This window comes from Pygoscelis adeliae, unplaced genomic scaffold (assembly GCF_000699105.1).
Source record: "Pygoscelis adeliae isolate BGI_AS28 unplaced genomic scaffold, ASM69910v1 Scaffold4, whole genome shotgun sequence".
NCBI classification, from domain to species: domain Eukaryota; kingdom Metazoa; phylum Chordata; class Aves; order Sphenisciformes; family Spheniscidae; genus Pygoscelis; species Pygoscelis adeliae.
The window spans coordinates 2,775,852-2,800,867 of record NW_008824986.1 but is presented as its reverse complement, the minus strand read 5'-3'; the positions used below and the strand labels follow the sequence as shown (position 1 = coordinate 2,800,867).

Below are 25,016 nucleotides of genomic sequence, written 5' to 3'. Positions count from 1 at the left end.
TAAGACCAGGCCTGCTCAACAGATCATTTAAGCACAGTCTTAATTATATTGTTTGCAATACTGGCAAGTCCATGAGAGTTCTTTTCAGTGGGAATCATTGCTTATGTTCACTGTGATAAAATGTGATGAGGTATGTTATATTAGTATGTGTTGGAAGGTAAAGCATGTTAACCATTATTGTGACCAAATACTAGTAGCTGTCAATTCAGTGGCCATACCAAAGGCTGCAGCACCGTTTCAAAAAAAAAAAAAAAAAAAAAAAAGAAAAGGTATTTCAGCCAAGGTTTCCCCACACATGCTCAATGTTTTACCCAACATTTGCATATTACAGGGAATACTACATCTGAAATGAGTAATTCCATTTTTCATTACAACAAACTACAGATTCATAATCTGTCAAAAAATATCAAACCAACAAAGAATTGAGAAGTCTACCATATGCTATCTAATAACTTGGCATGATGCCTAGTTTAAATGTCTGCATCCATTGTCTAGGTAGCATATTGTATGTTTCTTCCAAGTTTTTGTTAAGTCCGTTCATATAAAGTCAAATACCAATGATAATGAGATTTAATTAGTTTTCAAAAGAAATACTAAAGTGTAGTCTTCCAGTCCTTCTGCATTGGAAATAAATTTTGGAACCTTCAAATACTTGGTGGCAAATTCTGTTCCAAAGTGTGGGTCTCATAGCTAGATGTAGCTGGATAACCGTTTTTCTTTAGATGTTGCCTTGTTTAAGGGAAAGGAGATTGCAGTATCAGGGTGCAAAGTTTCTGGATGAGGACTTAAGATTGGCCAGAAAAAGGACTTTTTAAAAAATCTCTTGCAAATTGTTCCATTTAAAATATGGCTGAACATGCTTTTGTTAACAAAAAAGACACACTGTTTTATCTACTGAATAGCCAACCAAAAATAATTCACAGGAATCCCTTCCTAGAATGACACACATCTCTTAATGCATGTCACTGGTGGGAGATGCATTCCATATAATATATACCTTAAGCAAAAACACAGGAAGAGCTGCTCACTTTCTCTCTTTTGATACTTTGAAAAATCAAAGTACATGAATTTATTTTAGCATATTCAGACCCTCAGAATTCACTTAATAGTGAAAAAGATAAATGCACGGCTGCTTGGAACCTGAAATATAATGTTTCTGAAAAACAGTATTGTAAGGGCTCTTACACTTAGGAACAATTTGCTTTGTATTCCTTCTTTTGCCGCCTATTTTCTGATCTGTTGTATTCTGCTGTTAATATTTTATGAGGTGATGGGAAGGTCTGTTTGTGTGTGTATTTTACTTACACTGGACTCATGTATTATTGGCTGTCAGCTTTGGTCCTCAGCTGTTGGTGATGCAGAAAATTAATGGAGTCTTCAGCCCAGGCATTGTGATAATAGAGTGCTTGAGGATGTGCCATCACCACCGACATGACTCAATAGCTCATACTACCAATAAGCTCTTTGCCCTTTGGATTGCTGTATTAATAACCTTCATATTTTCTATTTTGGTATTTTAAAGTTGGCCCTGACATGCCTAAATAAAGACAAGTTGTTTGAAATGCAGCAAGAGGGAAGGGCAAGGAAGACATATTTTCTTTTGGGGAGCGTATCTCTTTACTGGTGGCGTGCTTTCTACCTGTTCAAAAGCAAACTTCAAGGTGACTGATCGGTCTTCGTCAGCCTGAATGAGAGATAACATATTTAGAGAGCTGCTACAGAGGAAGGACTACAGTAACTACTGTCAAGGGGATATTTTACCACTGAACTCAAAATAGCTGTGCTGATTTAGCCTGGCTGCTGAGCTGGCCCCACACCATTTCTCCCTGTTATTTTGTTGTAGTGTTTTGAGAAGAAGATGAAGTTAAACAAGATCTCGGGAAATGGGGGTGGAGGTGCTGAAAACCTGTGTGCTGTCCTTTTGTCTAAAGAAGTCTCAGTGTCCAGACAGAAGAGAGGAAGATGATGCTGAGGGAGAGCATAGATATCAAAATGATATGAAAATAGGATAGATGGCAATTAAAAGGTGGATCAGAAGGGAATAGGACAGGTGGGTTACTTGGTCACTGCATACAAATAATGTTAGGAAGTTGTGGGGAAGGTAGTGGTTCCTCTCCTCCTTTCTTGGCTAACCTTGCAGACAAGCAAGCCAACCACCTCTGTGGACCCATTGAGACCCACTCCCAATTAAATTCCTGAACATCATATGAGCTGTGGCTCCTCTGAAGGACACAGTCTACTCAGTGTGGTTACGGTGTGTCAGATGATAGACAACAATAAAAGGCGTTAGTCCAAGCAACCCCATTCCCACACCTGACAATAAAGGGCAAAATACAGAAAGCTGCGAAAGCAGCCACATCCCAGACGTGCAGGACCTCAGCTGCTGGTGCTTAAATAGGTAGCCTACCATGACAGCTTGAATCTTAATGTGTGACTAGGTACCATCTACATACGTTACATCTATAGTGCTATTCCCTTTCCTCTAGAAGAGGGCTTAGTTATGACTGTGTATCAGTCACTACTGAGCAGAGGAATATGGTACAAACCACACAACATTTTTGCACACAAAATATTTACACAGGTAGCAGTAGGAATGGTTTGCTGCCTATCCAAGCTCTGAGAGACATCACTGAGGGTTTGGGCTTTGCGGCTTGCTGGGTGAGGTCCTTAGTACCTCAAATAAAAATAAGAAATAATATGAAACAATCAGTGCAACCTACTCTTAGGAAGGCTTCCAGTATGTGCATCAGTTGCTGTAAAATAACATCTGGGTGAATAATGCAAAATTTATACTTAGATAATCTGCAATTAGGAGCAATTTAGGACAGAGAAAACAGAGGACTAGATTGGGTTCATAGACGGAGTGGAAGGCATAAAAGAGCTTCTTGCTGTTTTTTCCTTGATCTTTGTAAAGCCTTGACTCCAGGGAAATTCTGCTTTCCTGGAGAAATCATTCCTTTGAATGATGGTCTTTCTCCACCAGAGAAGCTGAAAAAACACAAAAAAGTTACTTTTCTTCCTTTCTCCCATCCCCTCAGCCATGCTGACTAGCTGGGCAAAGAGAGTATGGTGCTCTGTTCTGTATTTTGAAAGTGTGGGAGCAATTTCCTCTCGTGTTTCCATCTAATAAGGAATGGTAAAGGGAGCTCTGGGAACTAAGCAGAGAAAATACCTACCAGCAGTCTTGCTGGAGCAGTTAGCACCAGCTCCCTTAACATCCTGCCCCCCGTGCCTCCATGAAAGAGTAGTTCAAAAAGGCACAGTCTCACCAAAGATAATGAGCTACATAACTATTTCCAGCTGCTGTTAAATCTTTTGCTGTCTTCTGTAAAAATAACTGAGAACTACAGCAGAAAAGTCAATGCCTTTAAAATGGCCAGGCTGATAGAAGACTGAGAGTCCAGAGGAAACACCATCCTGCATGACAAGGCATCTCTGTAGTCTCTAGCCTGCTTAAATGCAGCCATTTTCACCATCAGGAAGTAGAAAATGAATATTTCCTATCCTGTAAAAAGCTCCTTAAAAATAAAATCACTAGATCCATCTCTTGCACTGCAAGCTTTCATCTTAACTATTTCTTGTATGCTGGAATCAAAAATCAGCTCCTCAGCTTTCAATTCCTTTGACCGTAGCAGCAAGTTTCTCCTGCTGACTGTAGACAACAGGGGCTTTGAAGCATTTTTCTGGTTTGTTTTTACATAACTCTTAAGCCATTTCTGCTTTGGGTATATTTTGTTTCTCTTTATCCCAAGAAAGTTTCCACAGAGTTGTGGTTTATTAATTGAAAGGTGATATTTTTCATTGCAGCAATATCACTTTCAGTGTACAACACAAAATCCGTAAGATTTTTTCATCAACAGTGCTAGTGCATTTTCTTCACTTTAAGAAGTAGTTCTGCAAAAAAAAAAACAAGCCCACTAACCATCTTAGGAGAAAGAGTAAGCCAGTTCTAATGATCTCCCAGGGAAAACAAAAATGAAGTGTATAGTGTCATCTGCTTGATCTTTAATTATTATTTAATTTCTCTAATATGCTCTTAAATTGCACTCCATTGGACAATTTCAGATGACTGCTTTTATTATGTGAACTTTTTCTTCCCAGCACCCCAGTGGTTTTAGTGGGTTGTTAGCAGTTGTGTGTAACCAGAGCTACCTCAGTGTTACAGGCAAAATTCGATGGGATGCAGAGGAGACTCTGTAGAATAAGAATGGAGGCGGGAGCCCAGAGGAGGGCTGGGGAGAGTCACTTGTGCCTCAGGTGACCACCAAGAGCTGCTGGCAAGGACTGGGAGGACGCGGGAGGTGAGTGGTGCTTTTCAAGGCTGTTGGGATTCAGGGGATTGCAAGGCTGTGAGGCGGAGAACAGGCACCATTCACTTGCTGAATCCAAAGTGCTGGTCTCGGGTACAAGAGCAAGGTGTCCAGCACCATTTTAGCAAGCCCTTCTATCTCTGGAGTTTCAACAACTTCCATGTTCTCTGCCAAAAGTACCACCCCTGCTTACCACCCTCGCTTCTCCCCTCGTTCCAGGGCCCAAGACTTCTTTCCTCTCCTGCACACACACACATACCAGTCTCTGTTTGTCCCTTCCAATGCAGGGCATTTGTTTTGTTTTGTTTTGTTTTGAAATATCCAACCTGAGGGAATAGGGTTTTATTTACCTCCTTATTTCCTGAGCCAAATATATAGGTGGGTCCCCGAAGTTTAACCAAGAGCAGTACACAGGGGATTAGTTGTACCTGGAAGCAAAAATAGTGGATATGACCACATAGAATTTTACTATATACTACTGGTAAAGACTTACAAATATTTTCTTAAAAAAAAAAAAAAAATTCTAAAAGCTCATTAAAGAACTTGCTGTATAAACACTTTTTTCTTAAATGCTTCAATTGTGGATCCACAGAAAATAACACCAAATGCCTTTTCAGAAGAGCTGAAGACCTTTTAAAACCATCTGAAACATCAGACCTGCATGACATCCGGCTGCTTAGTCATCTTCAGTAGAGATACAGCTATAGACTATATAGCTATAGCTATCCCAAGCGATAGTAGGTTAAGTTGGGGGGAAAAGTACATTGGTGTACGTGCAGAGAGGGTTACCACATCTGTTCCCCACCTTCCCCTCTCCTACTCCCCTCCAAAAAAAAAAGCCAGTTAGTTATGTCAGAACAGTTTTTACTGTGCGCAAGAGGAGGTCTCCAGGGGTGGGCAGAGGTAGAGGGACATGTGGGTTTACATTTTTCTGAGGCCCCAAGAGATGAGAGGACTTTACTTACCAGGAATGGCTCATTAAGTCAAGGTAATAATGAAGTAATTGGGACAAACTGCAAACTATGCTCAGCACAATCTGCAGTGACAGAAACTGCTGTTTACAAATTCCAATCGCTAAATACTAAAGGAAACAACATCAGCAGTGAGAGCAGAGTGACACAGCCAAGTTGTTTATTTAAAAAATATAAAAAATCCACAGCTTTGGGATTCATGGAAATGGCTTGAATGTGTCCTCTTGTACTAATGTGCTTCAACAATGAAAAATACAATCTATCTAATTTTTAGTGCTCCACTGAATTTTTTAAATAAAATTGCCTTCAATTGTCCATCATACTTTGCTCCATATTGTGGTAGTGGGGAGAGGACAAGGCAAGCTAATGAAATAATCTGAGCTGCTGAGGTGAGAAAGGCTTGCAAAGCCACAGCTAAGAGCATAGTTTTCAAGGGACATGCTGATACGCTATGGACATCATGCAAACACAGAGGCAAGCAACAATGGAGTGAAAAATTATACTCTCAAAACTGGGGCTAGGAAAGAATGAGTAGACTGCAGGATGAATCGAGTAGCTGCTTTTGAATAAAACTTACTGAGCAGCACGTCCTCCTTCAGCATTATTAATAGTGGCATAGAAGTGGTGATTCCCTGCTTCCTAGACCTGCTGAGGGGGGTAATGAGTTAATACACTTGGCTTTTTACATCTCCAGGGCTTGTTTGTTATCCCTCTGCCTCCTTAGCCAGGAATAAACTTTACCTTGTTATATTTTTGCTTGGGTTTGAACTTTAGTCAAGAAAAAGTAGTCCAGATATAATTAACTCATCATTCTTTTGGCTCTTCTCAAAAAACAGCAGTGCGTTTTGATTTTCTTGTTCATTTAAAGGGTTGTTTTTTGCCTAATAAATTCCTATGTAATAGGAATAGTATTGGAAGTTGAGATCAAACTGGCTATCGAGTATGGCCAGGATAAAAGAGTAGTGACTAGTATTGCAGGAAGGAGCATTAAATTAAGCAATGAACTGTGCTTTAGTGATACTAATGCTAGAAAAACTCTCACTTAAACCAGACTAAGAGAGTACACTTAGTGTGCCAGAAGGCTGGCACTCCTGTAAGCAAACCTGGTAGGCTTTTGAACTGGGTATTCACTAGTGTTGGAGACCAATAAGAAGACACATTAAAAAAAAAAAAAAATTCCACAACAGTAAAAGACGTCTTCTCAGTGGTGTACATGCTTTTTATTAATAACGTGATAACAAGACATTAGTTACAAACACTTGATGTCAAGGTGACCTATATAAAAGGCATAACCCAGAGACATGAGGATTTATTAAGAGAGTAACACCCACCCAAACCAAGGTTATGTCAACTCACTGCTGGCTTCTGGACCTGAACCTTGCCGGGGGAGTACGAAGTCTAAGGGGTGGGCCAGAACCTGAAATACTACATGGAGATTTTGGCTTTAAGGTGTGACAATAATGCATACTCTCCTGATGTCTATACCACATGGAATCTTCCTCTCAGCTCTGCTTAGTCTGCCAGCAGACCTACTGAAAGTAGGTTATATGACCTGCTCTATATTACCTCTGCCCGCTCCACTTGACGGTTAGCTGCTTCCCACTCTGTAGCCCTAAGAGGGCTAGCAAAGACTTATACATGTTAATAAGATCTTGATGCAAATATGATGGAGGGAATTTGAGTTGGAAAGAAGTAATTTTTCTTCCAAACTTCCCCTTTTGTTTCATTTAGCAGATAGTAAGGTTATGGAAGGTGGAATAGCGATCTGTAAAATTTTTAATTCGTGATCACTATAGGGTCTCATGGGTTTCTTAACCAACAGCCTCGAAATTATACTGTTCCACTGTCCAGAGCATAGAAACGGACAGTGGCCCCAAAAGGAAAAACACAGTTTATGGTTATTTTTGCTGCCCACATTGTGCTAGGTAGGTGCACTGCTGTGCAAAACGTGCTAATAAATGACATGGAGCAGCAGCCCATATTCTGGAGCTGCCTCATAATGGCAGCCGATGATGCATCATGAAGTTCTGGCATTTGAGGGAGCCCTTTCACCTTAGCGAATACAAAAACCATACCAAAGGCTCTACTTAATTGCCAAGCAAAGACATCTTGAGTAACAAGTGGAGCCTGGGAAAACTTAGTGACATGGCAGGGAAGACAAGTTAGATTCTTTAAAAAAAATCAGTCCAAGTGGATTTCGGATTCAAACAGATTTAGAAAAAAATCTCTTTCACTAACGATCTTAGAGAGGCCTAGTGGTGATCACAGACTAACAGCACTTATCTTCATTACATACTTTGAGATATAGTGCAGCCATTTAGCAAGTCGCTTACTGGCACAGTCCTGCATTTAGGACTCTACTGTCATAAGAAAAGTAATTTAAATCACTACAGTTACCTTGCAAAAATCTCATCGTATCTAAGACTGAAGATGTGTATTTCACACACTGATCTCAGAATGATGTATTTCATATTTGTTCTTTTGTGCAGTGATTAGAAAAGATTTTATTGTTAATATCTGATTTATCTGAACTTCCAAATGTAACAGTCAGCAGATTTATTAGGGCTCACAGAATAGAGTAGGAAGCAGAACACACATTAATGTTAATGTTTCAAAAGGCCTTTAAAGAGCTATTATTACTGCTATGTTGCAGTCAATGCTTTTTTTTATTACATTATTACAACCATGTTGTTATAACACTTTTTGTGTTTCATCAAACATTTTCAAACTTACATTTCCAAGGCTGGGCCTTGGACGAGGGGAGATCTTCAGATCTTTCAATCTAGATACAAGTGGAGGGCCCAGACTCTCAGCTAGACTCAAGCAGTCCAGCTGATTTGATCACAGTGTAACGATTCTGACAAAGGATCTGGCCCAATAGCACAATGTTTAAAAAGCTGTATGTCATAAAATACGTGCAGTTTAGTATTGGCCACATTCACCCCTGGTGAATGAACGCCTAAGCCTAGTGAATGCAGTACGACTTTGGGCAGGTTGGCACATTGCATCCTTTCCAGCTACAGCACGGTCCCATCAGGTATCACTCAAAGTGCTCTGCTGAAAACATGCCAGTATAAAGACATGACAGTTTGTCACTGCAAGAGAATGGATATTTTTTTTTCAACTGTGTGCTACTAATTAATCCAACAGCATTTTCAAATAATTTAAGCAAGTGTTATCTTACAGGTTTAGAGAAAAGCAAAACATTAACATATATAATTATTAAATAAATGGGGGAAAAGATGAAAAATCATCAGAAATTCAAGATAGGAACACAAAAAGTGGCAGAATATTAGACTATTTCTCTGCCTCTAAATTCACTCATGACTTGAACAGGATGGATTCTCTTCTTTGCAGAACCTTTTCTGACAGCTGCATAGATTTCTTCTGGCTTCTCTCTTTTAATTAGGGGCTTCTTCTCTGGAGCCTTCATTCGCCACATCACAACAGGATGTCGTGGGCCAGTGGGACTCTGAATCTTGATAATCTTTGTGGATGCAATATAGGACATCTTCACTGTCTGCACCACAGCATTCATTAGATTTTTGGCAGCCTGAATTAGTGAAGTGACGCTATCCAACTGTAATAAGAAACAGAAACATCAGCCTAGGAAGCCAGTCTGCTTTTAATCATAATATGCTGAAGAATAAACATTGGTTAAAAAGTAAGAGTAACATAACATACCAAGCCCTAATTTCTTTGTCTTCCCTTGGTGTGTCTGATCATTATATTCATATTCTACTGCTCAGACTTAAAGTGATATACAGAAATTTGTGCTGGTGGAATATAAATGCTTATGCAGATAATGTTTGTTGTTTTCTTTTTTTTAAAGGTGAATTCACGATGCTTGTCTGCAGGGTCTCATTGCACTTACTACTGACAGGTAATGAAACTACCTCAAAGAAGAGCTGGGAAAATGTGACCCGTTACTTCCTTTGTATCCGCACTAGGCGAAGTCTCCAGCTGCTCCTGTCACGCTCCAGGCTCCCAAACATGCTCCTGAGCAATGCTGGGATACTGTGAAGTGGCTGGCTTTGTCAGAGGTGCTGAACCCAGTCTCAGCGGCCAAGATTTTTAAGGATAATTAAGAGTGTGATAGCACACAGAAATTTCAGTGACTGTGTGACCTCTCAAACTGTTTAAGGAGTGCCAACCTAAGAAGCAGAATGCATAACAAACTAATCCCTATCACCTACTACCATCTTCAACAGCATACAAGCATTAAAGCAAAAGCATTTTCAATCAGTACTCATGGATATTGGAAATAGTGCATTTAATTTGAACTGAAAATCTGCTAACTGGAACAAAACCATCAGCTTTAACAAGCGAGTTGGCTCTCCCATACCGCTCTGTAGTATAATACAAGCAAACTCACTGATTGCATTGCTCCCTTCATACATTTGAGGTCTGCAGGCTGCACGGCATCTATGGGCTGAAAGCAGAGAGTGCTGGGGACACTTCACTGTCTTGGTCACCTCCTCAGCCCCAATAACTTTGGCAGCCCAGCCAGAGGCTGGCTGACTTACCAATGTCGCACAGTTGCACTGTGCAAATGGCAAATATGATCCTATGGCATGTGTGGAGTAGAGGTGTTTTATTCTGTGTTAACCCCCAGTGAATCTTAATCTCAAGCTCTAGGCACAAGTCTGGTCCAACATGCTCCAGAAAGAGATTTCAGGCAGGCTGTATGCAGAACAGCATTACTACTCTGATGGGGAGTGCCTATCTCAGGGGCTGTGGCTTGACAAAACCAAGAACAAGCTCAAGTATTTGACAAAAGGCCAACGCTGACAAAAGTACTGACGCCTGTAATTGGCCATCGGTATTACTTCAGCCCTTGGAACTGAGAAAAAGCCTTTTTCTCATTTCTCGTGGTCTCAAAACACAGACTGATAAGGCTCAGGCTCATCCCTTCAGAAGTAATAGGGACAACAAACACAGAAGGGGAGGAACTGGGCACGTGTGTGGAATGTATGGGGGTGTCCTTCCACGTCTTGTGGTCTTAAAATCCAAGAGCAAAGAATTGCTCTGTGTATGTTTGCTACAGCTGTGTCTGATGTTAGGCATTGTATGCCACCCTGGGCACGTCAGAAGGCATCGCCACACATCCAATGCACTCAAACAGGAAAAAAAATTACACCATTTTAGGCAAAGTTTACGATTTTATTTTTGGTCATATGGAAAACTTTTTTTTGACAGGATAGGCTGACAGCTGAATGATGCCATATTTCATTTTGAGCACAGTGGTTTTTGTACCATTTAATTTCTTTGGATTTATTTGCTTGAAATAAAGGCTGTCTTCCCCCTTCAACTTAAGGTACCTTTGCTGTTGTCATAGTGCACCGAAGAACTGCTAGGGACAACTATAGGGCATAAATAATCTCAGTGACCTAAATGAGTAGCTTTTTATCTTCAAAGAGGACACCACACTCCTATTTAATTACAAGACTGACAATTTCAGTTTGGAATCTCCAGTCTGAACACCCTTAAGAAAGCCCTGTTTTACGTGTTTTTTTATTTATTTTTGTATTATGAAGTATTTAATAGTTAGAGTTATTATTTATTTAGAAATACTTGTTATTTTAAGTATTATTTAAAGAAATAAATTCTACCTGAGCCGCCTGCCATTTTATGACATCCTCCCCAAAACAGGGAAGAGGAGTGTTAAAAGTCAAATTTACATCAGTGTACCAGGATGAGAACAGTATTCGTTTTAGGACCATACGTAAATGTCAAATGTGAAATGGTCTACTGCCTAGAGAGTGGGGGCGGGGTGTGTACGCACGCACACAGAGTGTGTGCAGACATGCTTACATACTCAAAGCACACTGTTCAGGAATATTACTCACTTCCATATATGCTAACACTGTGGTTTGGATGTAAAAATAGTAGGATTACTCTGTGTAACTGGAGAGCCTACATTTCAACTTCTAAACATCCTCTTTGTTGAAACACTTGTCTTCTGTAAAAGCAAGGAAGTCAGTTCTCTAAAAGGGCCATCGGTTTTAGTGGGAGAATGATCTTCAGCTTTGTCACCCAGCCTAAACAGTGTCTTCAGTTGCAGATTTGCAAACGGGAGTTGTTAGGAAAGGGTCAAGGTCTTCTCCCCTTTCCCACCTCAAATGAATTGATCAAGTGAACTGATCAGGTGAGAGGAGTGTGTTATTGTCTGTATTCATGTTGCTTGTGTAACACTTTATACATATACACAAAAAGGGAAAAAAGGCAATAAAAAATTGCAGCCACGGGGCTGGATTTAGTTGCATTTTTGGAAATACCTCTGAACTGGCAGAAAACCCCTCCAGTTAATATCACATTTACTGCTTCTTTCTGAAGTGCCAAAAAACCCCTGACCAATTCCCCCCACACCAAAAGTTAAAATACTTAGAGGACTGGTTGAACACACGCACATGTGTGATGGCAAACTGAAATTACCTCTATATGCCAAGAAACTGCAAAATTTACCAGATGGCCTCTAAAGTTCATTCCTTGCTGCAGCATGTAAACTTTTTAGAAAGGATTTCCAGTTTATAGTAGTCATGTAATCTTTGCATGGCAGTATTTTAACATAAGATGGTAGGTATTTTGGGGCCTGTGATTTATGAACTTAACTTTAGGGAAGCAGGCTGCCTAGCCACTCTGCTAGGTTTAGCAGTACAACATAGTTTTTGTGATATGAGTTGAAGTGGAGTTCAAAGCACATGGTGACCTCCAAGCCTAAAACTTATTTCAAATGCTGCTTTTAATCCAAACATTTTATAAACTTCCAGGCTGTCAGTAAGGTCTTCTGCTCAGAGGCCTTGTCTTTACACTCCTGATGATACATTGTCAGTCCCCAGCGTAGCCCTTTTTCTAGGGAGACTGACCAGTGTTGTAGCATTTGCTCACTGGGAGATGAAGTGATGGCCTGTCTAAATTTCAAACTGCTGAATACTCATTGTCACAATATAGATTATTTGGTTAGAAGTAATGAGAAGGAGAGAGAGACAAAGTTTCATATGAACTTTTTTCTTTCATGCTAACTGGAGGGTTCATTATACACCGACACATGTATGCACACACACAGACAATTTTAATTATCTGTTGTTTTCTAGAACAGCTGACAACGCCATGAGCCTGACAGCTTCTTAAGAGCTATGAATGATCTTCTTCCCTCCCCCCCCCAATGGTCAATATTGGTGGCATCATATGCACTCACTTTTCTAGCACTGGCTGTGTAGTAACACCACTATGAAGCTGCTGTGCCCCAAAGGGGGGGGGGTAAAAGAAAAGATGATAGTTTTTGTTTCCATGGCAGGACGTGTATGGGCTTAAGGGGCAGGTGGGGTTTTTTTTGTTTTTTTTTTTCCCCTGAAGTTTCTCCTCAGCGACTTCAGTCTGTAATCCTTCCACTTTTTTAAAGTTGCCTGGCGTTAGAGGCACGCTAGGAGGACGGCAGGCTGGGCGGCAAGCTGGGCTGGGGTGTCAGTGGCAGGTCTAGTGACTGCTCCTCTGGGCGTGGGGAGAAAATAAATCTGTTTGCATGGAAGGGAAAAAGCTTCTAGAAGAAATTGGTAGCAGCATCTAGGCAGGATAGAAGGTTGTCCCAAAACTTCATCCAGTTTTTATTGTGGCTCTAGTTTATACTGTGAAATATGGATAACATGAAGTGGCATCCTTTCAGGAGACCATTAGAACTTACTTGCCTTTCCTCTCCTGTGGAAACTGAACAGTTAATCACCTCATTCTGGCACCTGTAGCTTTCACAAAATGGCTGTGGCTGTAGAACAGTCCACAGCTCCTTCACCACACCACTGTGATCAAGAAAACTGTATTTTTATTTCTTAAACTACAATCATATATGTCTACTATAAACAAATAGTAAATAAAAATTGATGAGGTTGTAATTACAAACCAGTACGTGGCATGTTAGCCTTATAGTTTGACTCAAACTCTGGGGAGTGGACACCTACCAACTCTGGCATTTTAAATGCTAAAAATCCAAAGACTGAATTATAATCCCAATTGTACAGCTGTACCAAACTGGAGTGGCTGAATTCCATTGCCCCCTGGCCATGCCAGAGGAGCTGAACCTCTGCCATATTACTTAAGCTCTACAAAAGATGTCCAGAGATACAAACAAGCTTGCAGAAACAGATACCTAAACCAAAAATATAGAAAAGAGCTGCTGTGTGCCTCCCTGCTGAAAAGCAGACAAACTCTTTACCACTAAGGCTGTTTAAATTAGGCATTTTGCTGCAGCTACTGGGGGGTGTGGGGTGTTAGGTGGTGTATGTCAGGACAGGCAGCAATGGCCATTAATTTTACTTTGCCCTTGGCATCTCTGCATAGGCAATGAAATACAGGGAGAATTAATGCTGCCCTTTAGGCTATCCATGTTATTTGCAGTGTCTTAGGGTCCACGTCCCTCCCTCAGTTTTCTGGCACTATCTCACACTAGTCTTACTTCGGGGGGGAAGGTTTTTTTTAACTGCATTCAAAATTTTGGAGAATCTTTTAGAAGATGTTCTTGGATGTGCACTACAGATGGTAAGAATCAGGCCATATATTTTATTGGGTTTTTTGTCACTAGGGAGCAGCTGTTTTTATACTTCGATGCCAGTAACATTATAGAATTTGGTGTAAATCTATTGTTCTTCAATAAATCTAACATACTCAAGGACTGTCTTCACTTGGATGCTTTTATCTCAGCTATTCAGCAGGCTCTTCAAGGTCTCATATCTAGGAAAACTGATGAAATGAAACTTGGCATAAATGAAAGCTTGACAAAATATTCATTGAGCATCTAAGTTCATTTAATTTAGAGAGATGTAGCTGCAAACTCTTCAATGTGTAGCAAGTGGTATATAAAGATTCACTAGCAAAACCAACCAACCAACTAACCCCAAACGAAAAGCTGTTTTTATTTTTGCATGACTCCCACTTTTGCTCTTTCGGCACTTTCCATGGAGACACAATGTTCCAGCCTCCACATTTCACAGGTCTGACTGTGTCAGTCAAGACAGTAATTCTTTAAAGGATTTAGGAAAAGCATCCCTTACTGTATCTTTCCTCATTTAAATATGTCATCTGTCCTGTGAGCCTTAGTACTTTGTTTCCATTGCAAAAGGAATACAGAATGATTCTATAACCGCTGTGATGTCATATTGTGGTGCAACACAGAAGATACAGACCTGGAGATAGTAATTTTAAAAGAACAACCAACCACCCAAACCCCGCCACCAACAAAAATCAGACTGGCAGCACTCATGCTGAAATTGACTCTCTCTCGTCTCCGGCACTTGCATTCCTGTTCTGTAATGAGTCCTGTGTGCGAGTAAGCAAACTCTCCATTGAATAACAAAGCTGAAGAAAAGGGAGTTCAGAAAAAAACTGAATTTTGAAATTTTATTTTCAATTTGATTACACACGTTGTATTTGTCTCATTTTTGTAAAATAATTTCATGTCTTGGCAGTAGTAGCAATCTATTACTATAAGGAGTTCAACAATATAATAACTCATATGGTCAGTTCTTTTTATTTAATATTCAGAATGATTAAGAGAATCATGACTTCTGTTCAGCGTACTAAGAAGAAATGCTTGCCTTGTCACATGTCAATAGGAGTTGTTTCTGTAGCAGTTAAACAAATACAGAATTTCCTTATTCTCAAAGCGTGTAAATACGTCAGTCTCCCACTCACATTCTTTGTGTAGTTTTGCAGATGCTGTCTGTCTGACATAAAGAAATGGCAGACAATTGCCTTCTGGAATAAAGCTATAAGAGACTACGCAAAACAATACTCACAAAACATTTCTTGATGTATAACGTGCGAGTCTGCTAGAACCCCAGTTGTGATACTCTGGATTGGTCTGCTGTGAGCATTAATTTGTTTTGCAGGGAACTGAAGTTTTCCTATTTGAGCACAGATTTATCAATTGGCTGTTTACAATCTCCCAAGTCCTATTTACAGTTCAACCACACTTTCATTTTTCATACAGGTGAAAACTAAGACTTTCATATCAAATACACAGTCCTTTAATCAATGTTTGAAGTCTGAACTTAAAATTCTTTTGGAAACAAGGTCAATTATTAAAAATTTATCTTAATTGAACTGCTAGGTTGAAATACATTCCTAGAAGCAAATTTTCTTTGTTAAGCTATACTGAGAGACTAAGACTGAATTTTTATTTCTTTGACAACTGCTTCTGAAAATAACATGAATTCTACATTTCTATGAAGAGTAGTGAGCTTCTGAGTAGTGCTGCATTTAAGGTAAGGAGTACTTATTAACATTGTGCTTTTCATTTTCTTCCCACTTTTTTACTAAGTAAGTAACAATTTGCTGTTGTGAATTATTTTATGGTTCTTTCACTAAGGTTGCAATATAAAATAAAGTGATTTAATCCTTTATGATTAAAAGTAGCAGAACAATCCAAACAGGTAAGTTATTAAGAGTGAAATCCTGACTGTTGAAGACATCGGAGTTTTCCTTGGCCTGGGCCAGGATTTTAATACTAGTTACCTGCCTTGTTTTCTGAGGTGAGGATGTTTACATTTCCACAGTTTTTTCTCCACCCACAATAGCGATAATTTCATTTTAATGAAAAATGGAGATCTTAGTGTAACAGTGACACCAGAAGATGTGTGGTCAAGAAAGCACAGGAAAAAGTTCAAGAGTTGGAAGCACTTCATTAACTACCATGTTTCTTCATATAACTGCCAGATGATACATAAAACCTATCATGGATTCAATCCTAGTACAGGTTATATATAAAATAAGCCAAAGGAAGACTTGCCATTGCGATTCTGTCTTCCCATTACTGAAAACTGTTCCCTCTGCTTTTTGCCCACCTCTGTTTTGCCATGCTCTCCCTTTGGGATATCAGAGAGAATTCATCCTGATCTGTGGAACTGGCCTCGAGAAATCTGCCTCACCATTTGCGTGGGTAATCTGGGGGTGTTTATTTTCAATGGACTGAGTTTTCCTAAAAACGTGGGTATTCCGTTGGTTATCTGCATCTCTGCCTGTCTACCTAGTAATTACATTACACACCTCAAGGGTATTTGGGGTTTCTGAGTTTTACCCGTTTTTCAGGTGTGGAAATTGAATCTAATGAACCATTACTAACCGTTACCAGAATCTGCTTCAGGCTATGTAAGATTCAAAGAACTGAAATTGAGTCCTATAATTAGACCAGGCCCTGTGTCCAAGATAAATGATAAACAACTTACATAAGTACTGTAAAACTGTTTCCCTGAAACACCATAATGGAACATATGCTTAGACAGGCGGTTAGCTCAGTCCCTCCCAAGTACTGCTGCTTTCACTTGCAGAAGGTTTTAAAAAAAGAAACTCTTTTTTAAAAAACAGGTCCTTGAGAAAAAGAGGATAATGGTTTAATATAAATCCTTTCCTTGCTGTTTTCATCTGTTGCTTTGGTTTGTGAAGAAAGAGTGCTTGTTGCAATGATCTTTTACATGCACTGAGGCTAAGAACTATAAAATACATTGTGATTTTGTTAATTAGCAAAGCAATTATTATTAGGAAAAGTTAACTGTCTTGTAGTGCACATTACTAGTAATACTTCTTGCTGCTTTAAATTAGTTTTTCTCGGTAGATGCAGTTTAGAAAGCAATAGCAACTGAGCTGTCTGTAAGTAAGTAACAGGAAAAAGCATATCCCTTGCTTTGCTTCCAATGGCCAGGACTGTTCTATGCGCGCACCTACCGGCATACACTAGGCAAAGGCAGTGAAAGATGTAGTGTTAGTACATAAAAAAAAAAGAAACAGTGAAACATTTCTGTCAACTCTCAATAAAAAAAAAAATTAAAATAATATACCAACTCTTAGGGGTTAGCGTCAACTTTTAGAAAATCAGCTTTTTATTATTTTCAGAATCAAATACTGATCTAGGAAGTAATTTTATGCATGGTTTAAGGCCCCACAAGTAGCCTTCAACCATTAGTTTAAACAAACTGAACTACAAGTTCCCAATGACACGGAGAAATACCAGCAAGGAGAAACAGACTGGCTGAACAAGGAGCAGTAGCTGTGCCTCTGGCATACGCAGGCATCAGCTTTGTCAGAACAGTAACTATGGACTTAAAGCAAGGCAAAAGGGACATTTTTTCACTGAAGGTCGCACAGCAGTAAAAGCAGGACAGCGGTACTGAAGTCAGCGGAACTGTCTACCTATAATAAATCAAGTGGGCTGTTACAGTGGCCAATATTTCAATATGATTGCCAGCTTGTTGCTTAGCCCTCTGTTCCCATTCTTCAGTCCTACAGGAGCTGCAGCTAGGAAGCCGTTCTGCCCATCTTGACTTCTCTTTTAGGAGGGAAAAGCAAACCCAAACAGAAACCCTAAAAGGAACTGAAATGCACTGCTCTCCATCCCCTCCCCCGCCAAAGGAGCAGCTCTTGAAGAGTTCAGCAAAACGCCAGCTCTTGCTGTGCGGTTCCTCTCTAGCAGTAACTGAAAACCTCCAACTGTAACGAAGACGTTGAGCAGTTTGCCAGCTGCCACAGTCCTCACATGTTGGCTGAGACATGATTTCCTGGGGATTGGGACTGTGTCAGCCAAAGGCCTGGTGGCAGCTACAGATACCCTACCTTGTATTTTTCTACATGCTAGCTTACAGCTTTTGACTCCATGTGTTTTTACCTGTGATACAGCCTTCAAAGCTGAAACATGTTCACAGCAGTATTGTGCAGGCAACTTTTGATTTAACTGGCATGGGAACTCAGTGGTAACTCGGTAAGTGAAATAGACATTTAAATCCAGCCTTGAAGCATGAAGTTAGAAGTATTAAAGCACCTACATTTGGCACAAAAGTGGACTTATGTCACCATTTAAGTCTGGTTCTTGAGATACCAACCGGAAGAGTCAAAGATAAATGAGACATTTGCAGGAAAAAGAGAGTGAAACAGCCTTCAGTGCACAGGTAAGGCTGGCTAACCTGAGAGAGCTTTTCTATGCCATTTATCAAATTCTGTGATACTGTAACTCTGAGCACTCTCTCTTCCAGACTTCTGTTTCCTTTTTAAGGCCAAAAAGCTTTGTCTCCCTTGCCAAATACAATATAAAATGAAATACAAGAAGATAACGACGATAAATAGCACAAACCAGAATTGCCTGGCAGAAGTCAGAGGGAGCAATGCTCACATATAAGATAGTTAATTTTCTGCCCTGTGATACAATTCTCTTTATTTAAAGCCACTGTTGGAAAAAAAGCAAGCTGTCAACGTGCAAGCCTATCATTGTGCAGTACTTGTAAATGAATTATCAGATTATCTACATAAATGAATGCAATTACTGTTAATCTGCATACTGCAAATGTTACCCCATTATTTTGTGCCTGAAGAGGCACAAATTAATTCTAATTAATAGAAGGAATTGTCCGTTTCCTGTTTAATCACACCTAGTGAAGACTTACTGAATCCTCACCAATTTTACTTGTGCAGCTTACAAATTGGCAATGCTAGCTTCATTATTTAAAAATTTAAGTATTTTATAGGAGCATGAAAGACTAAATACTGATCAAGAAGTTTTTAATGAATGAAAAAACCAAAACCGCAGCGAATGAATTAGCAGCACATCTCTTTCTCTCTTTTTCTGTACATGACCCTTTTATAACCAACATATCTGGGGCTCTGAGCATTACTGTGCCACTGACTAGAAGGAAGTACTGGAGTTCAGGGAAGGGCAGTGAGAAAGGTAGGTGTCCACATAACTGTAGTGGGAGACTACAAGATTGTATGGCCTGAAGTCAAAAAGCCACTAATTGAGGAGAGCAGTTAGCAGGTCCGTCAGCTGGCTACTCCCCGAAGCATTCCAACTGCCCCATGCAAATCGGCCTATTTAACCTACACTAATGATATGGCAGGGGTATTAATTTTAGGTAAGAAACATTCCAGGGGAGGTTGTCAGAGGAGTGTTACAGGGAAGACAAGGACAAGGGCACAGGGGGGGACCGATGAAAAACTAAAGATAATGTGATATAGAGAATGAATGACTATGAGCTGTGTTTGTTGATTACACCATACTCTTTCGTATGCATAAGGCTCTTTGATGCCATGGGAGTAAGTCAGTCCTGAACTGAACTATGCTGGCAGTCACCAGTACCTCCTTAGGTACAGTGCTTCTATAGATGAGAATCCATTTTCCTGTTGACAGAGATACAAGTGCCCTTATACCATGGCATTGCTGACCACTGTTACACAGTAGTATATAAGGGTAATTTGTAATGCTATTTTATGTCTACTTTACTTTCTCCTCCATGACTTCATCCAGAAGAAGATACTGGTAAGACAGATGTTGTGACTTAGCTCTATTTCAAGAAGACAGTTCTTTCTTTTACAGATCTACAAATATGTAATAGAATGAGACTACATCCTCTGCTCTTCATCCCTCTATTTCTTCCTCTGACTTGGTCTTTAGGCTTCAATAGAGGATTTTTTTTCATGAAGTGCTACTCTTCTTGTGAGAAAAAACTTTTAAAATTCCTTGAGGCTGATTTAAGTCCGATACCCTTGCGCAGAATTCTTATTGTCAGAGGAAGGGAAGTGTGGGGTGGATGCAAGTGCCATCTTACATCCATACAATAGTGCTTTTATGTGTGGATTTGTGGTCTGTCACCAGCTTTTGCTTCACCATTCTCACCTGGCACAGCAAAGTTGACTTGCCAGCGTGGAAGTTGATATTAACCATCTGAATGTGGAAATCTGTAATTTCTCACAGGAGAGGAGCTTTCCTCCTCAGCTCTTCTGTTTGCATACACCTATCACGGCTTGTGAGGGAGACAGGAGATAAGGGAAGGGAACTGCAAGGAGCCAACAACAGACAGCTGAGGGATGACCAAGAATCAGGTAGTTCAATCTTGAGCATACATGTACATGGGTACAGAAGAGAGAAATCGCAGGGAAACAGTGAAAGTAAATGGAGCAACCTGTAAGTATGTTTGTTTCTTCATGCCCTTTCTAATATACTGTTTCCTGTAGAAGATCTTCACTATACAGAGGAAGGATAGTTTCAGATATTTGAGACTCATGATTTTTTTACTTAATACATAATGAAAACTTTACTATCTGCAAGGGCATGCCCTCTTTTTTTTTCTTAATCATGCCTGATGTCTCTTTTTCTGATTCTCATTCTTTATTAGCATAAACAGATAAATGAGAGAAGATCAGGACTGGGGAGAATATAATCCTATTCCAGCTACAGTTCTGACTCCTTGAGAAAAGCACTCTGCTATTGATTTTATGTGAGCAAAATCTGAAGACTTAGTAGTGTTGCATAAACTGTAAAAAAACCCTTTTGGCTACAAGAGTGAAATTTAGCTGCCTGAGCAAATACTTGACAGATAATCAGGGCACAGATGTTCTGTCCACATATTTTCTATAGAGTTTTTTCCTTACTGTGCTCCCAGATCTTCTGTGTGTGTGCATGTGTGTGAGAGAGCGGGGAGAAGAGAGACAGAACCTCTGTGCTTTCTTATGCAGAACTTTGTTTTGTCACTTTTTCCAAGGCTAGTTAACCTACATGATCAAAATCTAAAGCCCCCACATGGACTTTCATAGCCAAATTTTGCTCCAGCTTTTAAAAACAGCAACCCAATGATCAGCCATTTTGCATCAGTAGTGAATTTCTCTCCGTCTCTGCTTATCACTTTATCCATACAACATATTTTTAATTCCCATGTTCTCCTAAAATTGAAGCAAGTCAAACAGAAATAGTTCATTTACATATAGATTAGGACAAGCCTTATAGGAAAGCCATCATGGTTTAGTTTGGTTGCATTTTCACATAACCACAATTTTAGTTGAAAAGGGACAGTTGAGCACAGTCAATCATGAATGCCCTCCCCTTCCCAATAACAGACATTTAGACCAGTGAGACTTTTTTTAATTTTATAAAATTTTTTTATAACCACTGATACCAACCAGGTATGTCTCCACTGACTTTAAAAGGCTTTGGTTAAGAGTGCAGATCTCTTGGAGCATTGGCTGGCAGATTTTTTCTCTTTTATAGGCCTAACCATATCCCCCGTATTTAAAAAAAAAAAAACAATTACTGTTGGAGCATTTTCCAAACTTTAACAGAATAACAACCAGAATTTACAGCATCTCACCTTGACTCCACAAAACTTAATTTCCACTGACTCCAAGCTAAGCACCTGTTTCAGTATGTTTATTAACTGGGACTGAGTTAAGCATTTATTTGAACAAGTAATTGCTTTCCTGAACTGGAACTTCTAGATGCACACAATGTATGTCCTCATCCTCCTTCCCTGAAACAGGATTAAGATCTATAGTCATCCCTCTGGGATTATTAATGAAGTTAAGTTTGGGTTTTCATTTTTAGAATTAAAATTTTTGCACCAGGATTATGTACATCCCACTGTTGACTTATGGGTGACACAATAAAATGGTAAAGAAAACAATGTGAGTATCATTACAACGGGAGAAAAGAAAGAGCAAGAACTAAATTAGGCTTCCAAAATTTCTTGCAGTGAGTCCACCAATCAACTGCACTCAGTAATGAAAACAGGACCAGGAAAATTACAGATTGTATGTATCAGGTGGTATGCAGATTTTGTAGGTCAAGGATCTATGTGAATCCAAATTTGCCAAAGTAGTGGACAATTCAAATCACATAAACATTGTGATGTGCAAGAAGCTGTATCTTTTAACTAGTTTTGTAAGCAAATAATGTTTATTTATTTGTGTTGTGCATTTGTTCATTTGTTAGTCCTCCAGTTAACTTTTTAACTTAGCTACTCTCAGATTTCCAAATTTCACAGAGACACAAGAATGCCAAAGACAAATAATAGATCTCTACCAGATCACAAAATCAGAGACTGTATAGAGAAAGAGTCCCATATGAGAGGTCCCAGAGAAGAAAAGACAGAGACAGCCCAATTCTTGTTGGCTCCAAAGTGGGTGGCCGGCAGCCTGTCAGCACGCACTGCGCAGTCAGTATCTGCACCACTGCTGCTTGTTGCACAGCTGTAGTTGACTTTGGGGGAGGTTTACAGCAGATTCAAGGCTCGCTTGCCCGCCCACTCGCTCACTCACTCAATCATGATCAGGGGAGCATGTCAGAAGCACAGAAGTTGGGGTAAAAAGCACTAGTACTCAAAGAAGATGTGAACAGTTTATGTGCAGATAAGCAGGAGAATGAAGTACTGAAACAAGGCCTCTAAGCACACAGGGATACATGGATTTCTGTCGTGTGGGACCATGGAGGTACGTTACAGACAACATAGGGCAGCTGAGAGCACTGATAGCAGAGGACACGTGCACAGAAGGCATGAAACAATGAAATCTGGCTTTATTAACCCACGCTGCTCATGAAACCGCTTTAAAAAGAAAGAAGAAACGGCTAATGAAGATAAACCTGATTAATTTACAACCCAAATGAAAACAAGTATTTGCTTCAGAAAGTATACATTCAATTCAAAATTACTTATCTGTAGGTTCCAGAGGTTTAAATATGGTCTCTGAATTATCACTTGAATAGCCAACAAAAAAATCCTACAAAAATCAGTGTTTCAAATCTCTCATCAGTAAGAGGGTTCATTTCTGATTAGTTTATAAACCATATAAAATGTACTAATAGTTTTATTGATAAATATATATTCCAGACTATGTGATGTGAAGTTATCACAAAGAGGAAAGTATTTAAATGGTAAGAATGTGGGGTGGGAAGCTTTTGTTACCTGGTTTTTGTACCATGTAGCAGATTTTATGTCTTGAAATCATAATGCCATATGCTACAGGTAATAACACTAATAATCAAAGAATATGTGAAGGTGAAGGCATTATATGAATGCCTGTGATCAGATCTGTGCTGAGGACAAGTGCATAAAAGTTCCACAGAATCACAAACAGTATCTTTTCCATGGCTAATGATACTTGGCTGTAATGGAGCTAATGACTCTTAAATTAATGCAAAATCAAGAAATCTACTCACGAATCAAGTCATCTTGCTCTTAATTTTCTTTATTTCTGTAGGGATGTAGAATGTCCTTCATCTTTTCCTTCTGAACTGGAAGTACATCTCTGGGGATTTCTTTTTGTGTATAGACACATATACGTGCATATTCCATATATGTAAGTAAATGAACCACTATCTTAAAATGGGTTACAGTTCCTAAAACCAAATTACTCCAGAATAACAGTGAAGAATAGTATGTTTTGAGAATTTAAAAGAAAAAGAAAAAAAAAATGCTATTCCTTTTAAGCCACCAGTCTTATGCTTCACTGTCTTAGATTCTCTGTGTTAAGTGAGTGTAAAAAACAGTGGGGAATAAAACGAGATTCAGGACTACACTGGAACATCTCACAAGCACAGGAAAGCACAACTCAAATTTAAGATTTATTTTGATTAACAGAGTAATTTATACCATTCTTCTACTTACAGCAGACATGATGAGCTCTCCACCTAGGTTCTGGATTTCTGCTTTAACTTGACTGCAGATTTTGAGCTGATGGGAGTACAGCTTGATCTGTTCTAGGTAAGCCAACAAATCCTGTTTGCATGATTGGTCTGGACACTGAAGATTAAGAAAAGAACAATTAAGAAAGCACTTCAGCAACTTGTCTCAGACATCAGGTTAATACTTCACTGAGGAGTATTCGAATTGTACGCGAGTGTAGCCTTGCTTTTCACTGCAGCTGTTATCAGGTTGTGTAGTTCATTCCTCTTCTGGAGCTTTTTAATAAAGTAATTGGAGAAACTCAGAATAATCCTAAACTTCCCCATGTTCACTTTTTGTAACACTGCCAGCCTTGCCTTAGCAATATTTCTAAACATATTCTTTAACGTATAGAATAGTTACTTTCCCTTCAATTCCTAAGAGGTTATGATTTCTTTTTAAGAAGACACTTACATTAACAGTAATACTTATGTGGGCAAGTGTAAGCTTAAAGGCAGAGCAATGTTAACATTTGTATGAAATTATGCTTTATCTTATAATACTATCTATTTTTTGTGTGTTCCATCCAGAGTTTATTCAACTTGATCTGCAGATCAAGAATGTCTTACAGAAAACTCACTGGTTTCAATACTTTTAACAACACAGTATTTTTCACAAAAATAGCATCTTTCTACCCTCACTTCTGTGAACTCCCAAAATACTTGGAGTACTTGGAGGGGAAACACTGCTCTGTGAGTACCAGGCTAGACACCTAAGGCCTGGTATGCATTTGTTCTAAAGCTGCTTTTCATTGCTCTGGCAGAATAAAGGGATCTTAAGGCTAATGGTGAGTCCCTATCACGCTACCACAGCTCTGAAAAGTGAGCATGAGAAATAAGAAATAGATCCCTACAGTTTTTCAGAGACATGTTTTTAGCCTGTGTGCTGTACGTACATTATAAATATGGTCACTTTCTTTTGACAGGAAATAGTGTTCAGCTTTGTATATTAAAAAAGAAAAGATATGTTCCCACCAACTGCAGTGGCAACAACCATCTATGGTTTTGTACAGTTATTAAACCTTTGGCCTTATGGAACTGTGGTCAATGCTTTAGTGATTTAAATCCAAAACCTGCCAGAAGTCAGAAAAAGCACCAGTTCTACTTAACTCATGAAATACTTTACCTAAACTACTGGTTTTGCTAAAGATACTTGTTTCAAATGTGGGTGTGATGATTCTAGTCTTCGTGACTATGCAACAGAATAGAAATGTTTGGTTAAGCAAGCAACTTCATGTTTTAGACTTGGGAAAAGACAGCAAGGAATAATGAAGA

The 25,016-nt window shown here is 39.3% G+C and overlaps 1 protein-coding gene across 1 annotated transcript in view; it reads right to left on the bottom strand.

Moving 5' to 3' along the window:
- Positions 1-8,459: 8,459 nt before the first annotated feature.
- CTNNA3 (catenin (cadherin-associated protein), alpha 3) overlaps positions 8,460-25,016 on the bottom strand; it is a 561,928-nt gene continuing 545,371 nt past the window's right edge. Inside the window, exons 17-18 of the mRNA XM_009325826.1 lie at positions 23,686-23,820; positions 8,460-8,861 (exon numbers count right to left, since the gene is read on the bottom strand). Coding sequence (XP_009324101.1) covers positions 8,574-8,861; positions 23,686-23,820 — 423 coding nt within the window. The 3' untranslated portion in view covers positions 8,460-8,573. The remainder of the gene's footprint in view (positions 8,862-23,685; positions 23,821-25,016) is intronic.